This window comes from Oncorhynchus gorbuscha, linkage group LG07 (assembly GCF_021184085.1).
Source record: "Oncorhynchus gorbuscha isolate QuinsamMale2020 ecotype Even-year linkage group LG07, OgorEven_v1.0, whole genome shotgun sequence".
NCBI classification, from domain to species: Eukaryota; Metazoa; Chordata; class Actinopteri; order Salmoniformes; family Salmonidae; genus Oncorhynchus; species Oncorhynchus gorbuscha.
This window is the reverse complement of record NC_060179.1, coordinates 74265464-74272963: the sequence shown is the minus strand read 5'-3', so window position 1 is coordinate 74272963 and position 7500 is coordinate 74265464. Positions and strand designations below refer to the sequence as shown.

At 44.9% G+C, this 7500-nt stretch overlaps 1 protein-coding gene across 1 annotated transcript in view; it reads left to right on the top strand.

The window, feature by feature from the left end:
* Window positions 1-7500, top strand: part of LOC124040340 (slit homolog 1 protein-like) — a 221963-nt gene that overhangs the window by 28913 nt on the left and 185550 nt on the right. Inside the window, exon 4 of the mRNA XM_046357454.1 lies at window positions 6870-6941. Coding sequence (XP_046213410.1) covers window positions 6870-6941 — 72 coding nt within the window. The remainder of the gene's footprint in view (window positions 1-6869; window positions 6942-7500) is intronic.

The following is a 7500-nucleotide window of genomic DNA, read 5'->3' as shown; positions in this document are numbered from 1 at the left end:
GGCTCAGCCACAGCCCTGGACCATCACTGGAACATGAGGTTTTACCATGGGTTTACCTAACCTATCCTTCTCCAGGAGGCTCAGCCACAGCCCTGGACCATCACTGGAACATGAGGTTTTACCATGGGTTTACCTAACCCATCCTTCTCCAGGAGGCTCAGCCACAGCCCTGGACCATCACTGGAACATGAGGTTTTACCATGGGTTTACCTAACCTATCCTTCTCCAGGAGGCTCAGCCACAGCCCTGGACCATCACTGGAACATGAGGTTTTACCATGGGTTTACCTAACCTATCCTTCTCCAGGAGGCTCAGCCACAGCCCTGGACCATCACTGGAACATGAGGTTTTACCATGGGTTTACCTAACCTATCCTTCTCCAGGAGGCTCAGCCACAGCCCTGGACCATCACTGGAACATGAGGTTTTACCATGGGTTTACCTAACCCATCCTTCTCCAGGAGGCTCAGCCACAGCCCTGGACCATCACTGGAACATGAGGTTTTACCATGGGTTTACCTAACCTATCCTTCTCCAGGAGGCTCAGCCACAGCCCTGGCCCATCACTGGAACATGAGGTTTTACCAGACAGTCTGTTGAACAGCTTGTAAACAGCAGGGTAACACAACACACGGACAAACACGCTCACCACACCACGGGTGAACACGTAAAACCCCCATACACTATGTGGTGTAAGCCACAGTACGTAACGGAGCAGTACACACATACATGATGGTAGAAGTACAAACATGGCCCCAACATGGCCCCAACATGGCCCCAACATGGCCCCACCATGGCCCCAACATGGCCCCAACATGGCCCCAACATGGCCCCACCATGGCCCCAACATGGCCCCAACATGGCCCCACCCAGTGTGTTTGAGGACTACATCAGACACACTCTTCAGTTGGTCACTGAACCTGTGGTGAGGCTTAAGTGTACAGCGATTTGATCAATCAAATGTATTTATATAGCCCTTCGTACATCAGCTGATATCTCAAAGTGCTGTACAGAAGCCCAGCCTAAAAATCCAAACAGCAAGCAATGCAGGTGTAGAAGCACGGTGGCTAGGAAAAACTCCCAAGACAGGCCAAAACCTAGGAAGAAACCTAGAGAGGTTTGAGATTATAACAGAACATGGCCAAGATGTTCAAATGTTCATAAATGACCAGCATGGTCAAATAATAATAATCACAGTAGTTGTCGAGGGTGCAGCAAGTCAGCACCTCAGGAGTAAATGTCAGTTGGCTTTTCGTAGCCGATCATTCAGAGTATCTCTACCGCTCCTGCTGTCTCTAGAGAGTTGAAAACAGCATGTTTGGGACAGGTAGCACGTCCGGTGAACAGGTCAGGATTCCATAGCCGCAGGCAGAACAGTTGAAACTGGAGCAGCAGCCCGGCCAGGTGGACTGGGGACAGCAAAGAGTCCTATTTCCAGGTAGTCCTGAGGCATGGTCCTAGGGCTCAGGTCCTCCGAGAGAGAGAAAGAAAGAGAGAAAGAGAGAATTAGAGAGAGCATACTTAAATTCACACAGGACACCGGATAAGACAGGAGAAGTACTCCAGATATAAGACTGACCCTAGCCCCCCGACACATAAACTACTGCAGCATAAATACTGGAGGCGGAGACAGAAAGGGTCAGGAGACACTGTGGCCCCATTCGATGATACCCCCGGACAGGGCCAAACAGTAGAGAGGCTATATACGGTAGAGAGGCTATATACGGTAGAGAGGCTATATACGGTAGAGAGGCTATATACGGTAGAGAGGCTATATACGGTAGAGAGGCTATATACGGTAGAGAGGCTATATACGGTAGAGAGGCTATATACAGCAGTGAGGATATATACAGCAGTGAGGCTATATACAGTAGTGAGGCTATATACAGTAGTGAGCCTATATACAGGCACCGGTTAGTCGGGCTGATTGAGATGGTATGTACATGTGGGTATGGTTAAAGTGACAATGCATATATGATAAACAGAGAGTAGCAGTAGCATAAAAGAGTGGTTGGTGGTTGGCGGGACACAATGCTGATTGTCAGGGTAGCCAATGTGCGGGGGCACCGGTTAGTCGGGCTAATTGAGGTAGTATGTACATGAATGTATAGTTAAAGTGACTTTGCACTGATGTTGTGCGATTTGGTCTGGCTCGCAGTTGGTGTTCCAATTCATCCCAAAGGTGTTCGATGGGGTTAAGGTCAGGGCCCCCTGCAGGCCAGTCAAGTTCTTCCAAATCGATCTTGACAAACTATTTCTGTATGGACCTCATTTTGTGAACATGGGCATTGTCATGCTGAAACAGGAATGGACCTTCCCCAAACTGTTGCCACAAAGTTGGAAGCACAGAATCGGCTAGAACAGGGGTGTCAAAGTCAAATGGACGGAGGGCCAAATAAAAAATTTAGCTACAAGCCGAGGGCCGGACTGTTCGAATGTTCATTGAAATTTTTTTAAATGACGCATATAGTCTAGTGAACCTAATTGAACCTACTGAAAACCTAACAAATATATTCCAATATGATCAGATAAATAAAGCAATATTTTCTTATGGCTCTGTCAGTAATCTTTAATTTTCAACAGACACAAAAGACAAATTTCCTTTATATAAAAATCCCCATAACATGAACATTAAATGAAAGAAACCGGTATTCAAGGCACCATCAGTAGCCTATATTTTCTATTTTAGCAAAAGTGGGCTAAATTTACTTCAAAGAAAAAAACAATAATAGCAATTTTCTATCATCCACTCAACTTGGTTTTAAATGCCTTCACTGTACTGTACATATCAGAGATGACACGATCCCGACCCTGCAGCTGCAAGTTCATTGCATTCAGATGACTCGTAATGTCACACAGAAAAGCCATTTCACACAGAAACATTTTGTCTCGGAGTTGTGTTGTGTCTTTCCCTTTGCTGTCCAAGAACAGACAAATCTCCTCACGAAGCTCGAAACATCTTTGAAGCACCTTTCCCTGGCTTAGCCATCGCACCTCTGTGTGATAAGGCAAATCACCATGCTCCGTTTCTAACTCCGTCAGAAATGCCTTGAACTGGCGGTGATTCAAACCTTTGGCTCTGATAAAGTTAACTGTGCGCGTGATGATGCTCATTACATGCTCCATTTTCAAGGCTTTACCGCACAACGCTTCCTGGTGTATGATACAATGATAAGCTGTCAGCTCACCTGTCGCGTTTTCCTCTTGCATCTTTTCCCGTATCTTTGCCACCAGTCCGCTCCTGTGTCCACACATCGCAGGTGCTCCGTCGGTTCTCAAACCCACGAGTTTTTCCCAAGGCAGCTCCATCTCATTTACACATCTTGACACCTCTTCATACAAATCATGCCCCGTAGTTGTGCCATGCATAGGACGTAAAGCCAAAAACTCCTCTGTCACGCTTAGGCTGGAGTCCACTCCGCGGATGAAAATTGACAACTGGGCAATGTCAGAAATGTCGGTGCTCTCATCCACAGCCAAGGAATATGCAATGAAATCTTTTCCCTTTTTCACAAGCTGCTCTTTTAGATTGATGGACAACTGGTCTACTCTCTCAGCAATGGTGTTTCTGCTCAGACTCACATTTAAAAAGAGTTGCCTTTTTTCTGGGCAAACTTCGTCACAAACTTTAATCATGCAGTTTTTGATGAAATCCCCCTCCGTAAATGGCCGGGCTGATTTAGCGATCTCTTCTGCCAAAATAAAACTGGCCTTGACAGCAGCCTGGCCTTGTGATTTGGCTTTTTTGAACAGAGCCTGTCGAGATTTGAGGCCTCGTTTTAATTCCTCTGCCTTTTGTAGCCTTTGTTCCATGTCCATATTCTTGTTTTTGTCCGCGTGTTTCGTTTCATAATGTCGTCTCAGATTATACTCTTTCAGTACCGCCACACTTTCTCCACACAGAAGACACACAGGTTTTCCAGCTACCTCCGTGAACAAATACTCCGACTCCCACCTTGTTTGAAACCCCCGGTTCTCAGTGTCCACCTTCCGTTTTGCCATTTTTGATGGGTATCTGAAAGTTAATTTTACTGTGATGCTGACAACTGCTGTGCCAATAAATATTGAAATGAAGCAGCCTACTGCTCGGTGCGTCACCGTTGCATTGTGGGAAATGTAGTATTGGTGCGTGTAAAAGATCTGCGGGCTGCCGGCTTGCTGCGGTCTGCGGGCCGGTTCTAATAACAAATCAAGATCATCCCAGGGGCCGTAAAAAACCTTCTCGCGGGCCGGATGTGGCCCGCGGGCCTTGACTCTGACATATGTGGTCTAGAATGTCATTGTATGCTGGTACTTAAGGGGCTAGCCTGAACCATGAAACACAGCCCCAGACCATTATTCCTCCTCCACCAAACTTACAATTGGCACTATGTATTCGGGCAGGTAGCATTCTCCAGCCATCTTCCAAACCCAGATTTGTCCGTCAGACTGCCAGATGGTGAAGCGTGATTCATCACTCCAGAGAACGCGTTTCCACTGCTCCAGAGTCCAATGATGGAGAGCTTTACACCACTCCAGTCGACACTTGGTATTGTGCATGGTGATCTTAGGCTTGTGTGCGGCTGCTCGGCCATGGAAATCCATTTCATGAAGCAGAGACGGCTTGGTATTCGGTAGTGAGTGTTGCTGAGGACAGATGATTTTTACGCAATATGCGCTTCAGCACTCGGCTGTCCCATTCTGTGAGCTTGTGTGGCCTAGCACTTCACAGCTGAGCCGTTCTTGCTCCTAGACATTTCCACTTCACAATAACAGCACTTACAGATGACTAGGCAGCTCTAGCAGGGCAGAAATTTGATGAACTGACTTGTTGGAAGGGTGGCATCCTATGACGGTCCCATGTTGAAAGTCACTGAGCTCTTCCGTTTGGCCATTCTACTGCCAATGTCTGTCTATGAAGATTGCATGGCGGTTAGCTCGATTTCATACACCTGTAAGTAACGGGTGTGACTGAAATAGCCTCAAAGTGAATGGGTCTAACAACTATATCCGTGCACAACATTTACCTTCCGTTGAACATAGTATAAAGCTACTAACTTATTAGCAGGTCCACCTCTGAACATAATATTAACGTAGGTTATCTTAAGGTGTCCAGTTAAGTATGAATGGAGCCGCTAGAAAACCAGTCAAGTCTTTAATAAATCTCCATCTCCAACCCAGTATGTGTATCTGTCTATGACTCTGGGCCCACACAACAGTCTATGCTATATTACAGGCACGACCCGACCTGTCTCTCCCATTCAGTCCCATTCAGTCCCATTCAGTCCCATTCACCTCCAATAACTCCCATGTGTTTCCAGTGGAGCATTGAGACAGAATAAAGCTGTGTTTTTAAATGGCAAATAGCATCAGTCTGTTCCTGATTTTGCTAATGGTTGTATTTGCATAAAGCCTTCCAGCCGTCATTCATTCATTATCCCTGGGAGGAGAAGGCAGTGCCAAGCTGCCTGGAGGCTTCAGCTCTTCTGCCTCTGCAAATGTTCTTTAGTAACCATTGTTTTCTTAGTCCCCTGCAGATGTAAGTTGAATGTGTTCACATAACTGATACGTCTATAGGGGCCTGTTGAAATGAAGTGTCAAAATATCTTCTTATGGTTGTGAACTGAAATACAATCTACTTATAAACAATAACGTGTTGCTATGTGTAATGTGTTGCTATGTGCAGTGTTGGTGTGCAATTTGCAGAAATAATATACCATTCATCATTGAGTTGTGCCCCACAGTGCAGAGCTGATTTCCAGTGCATACTGGACCGGTACAAAAAGTGAGCTATAACAGTATCGGGACAGTGACACATTTTGTTGTTTTGGATCTGTACTGCGGCACTTTGGATTTGAAATGATACACTGACTATGAGGTTAAAGTTCATACTGTATTTTCATCCATATCGGGTGAATAGACGCCCAGATGTCATACGCCCCAAAAATGCTAACCTCTCCTGTTCTTGTAATGGTGAGAGGTTCACACGTCTTGGAGATATGATATAAAATGCTAATCTCTCCTGTTCTTGTAATGGTGAGAGGTTAGCATGTCTTGGAGGTATGATATAAAATGCTAATCTCTCCTGTTCTTGTAATGGTGAGAGGTTAGCATCTCTTGGAAGTATGATATAAAATGCTAATCTCTCCTGTTCTTGTAATGGTGAGAGGTTAGCATGTCTTGGAGGTATGATATAAAATGCTAATCTCTCCTGTTCTTGTAATGGTGAGAGGTTCGCATGTCTTGGAGATATGATATAAAATGCTAACCTCTCCTGTTCTTGTAATGGAGAGATGTTAGCATGGGGGGGATGAGGGGATGAGGGGATGAGGGGGGGGGTTAGGGGGGGATGAGTTTTGTGTGTCTGTGACTTTCTCACTCATCATTATTCACAATTCAATCAGGACTATCCATAATAATGGTAGCATCAACATTCATGTAGAAGTGTTCAGAAATATATTGAATTCTTATTAACAATAAAAGTGACTCCAAAATGACACAGCACATTATTTCCCATTAATTTCGATTGGACACAAAATAATCTGAAACACAACCAAAATAAACAGCAAATGAATTCAACAAGTTTGTAGAGTCACAAGCTTGATGTAGTTATTGAGTGCTATATATATGGGACCAAATACTTATGTTTTTACTAATTTAATACACATATAAGTGAATTTGTCCCAATACTTTTGGTCCCCTAAAATGGGGGATGGGACTGTGCACAATATGGATGAAAATACCCTCAAATTAAAGCTGACAGTCTGCATTGTATCATGTCAAATCCAAAGTGCTGGAGTACAGAGCCAAAACAACAATACATTTGTCACTGTCACAATACTTTCAGAGTTCACTGTATCTGCTGCACTAATAATGTATTCTCTGTGGCAGGCGCCTGAATAGAAACCAACTACAGCACCTTCCAGAACTGCTGTTTCAGAAGAACCCTGCACTGTCACGTCTGTGAGTACAACACACTCTTATGTCTACTATCTTACACAGTCTCTTCGGTACGGACTCTCTGTCTCACTCCTGTGAGTACACACACTTTCTCCATCTTACTCCTTGTATGTGAGTACCCACATGCCTTCTCTGTCTCACTCCTGTGAGTACACACACTTTCTCCATCTTACTCCTTGTATGTGAGTACCCACATGCCTTCTCTGTCTCACTCCTGTGAGTACACACACTTTCTCCATCTTACTCGTTGTATGTGAGTACCCACATGCCTTCTCTCGCTCACCCTTTACCGGCTTCCTGCCATGGAAGTGTGTGGGTGTGCTTATGAACACTGGATGAGTAGACCTCGGAGTGTGTTGTCTGTATTGTTGAAAAGTCATCTGCAGAGTATGCTTGATGACTAATGCTCATATGACTGTGTGTGTGTGTGAGGATGATTGAATAATGGAGCATTTGAGTGTATTGGGTTATTATATTATTATTGGGTTGTTGGGTAGCAGGGACAGTTTGATGTTGTTGAGTAGCAGGGACAGTTTGATGTTGTTGAGTGTGTTGGGTAGCA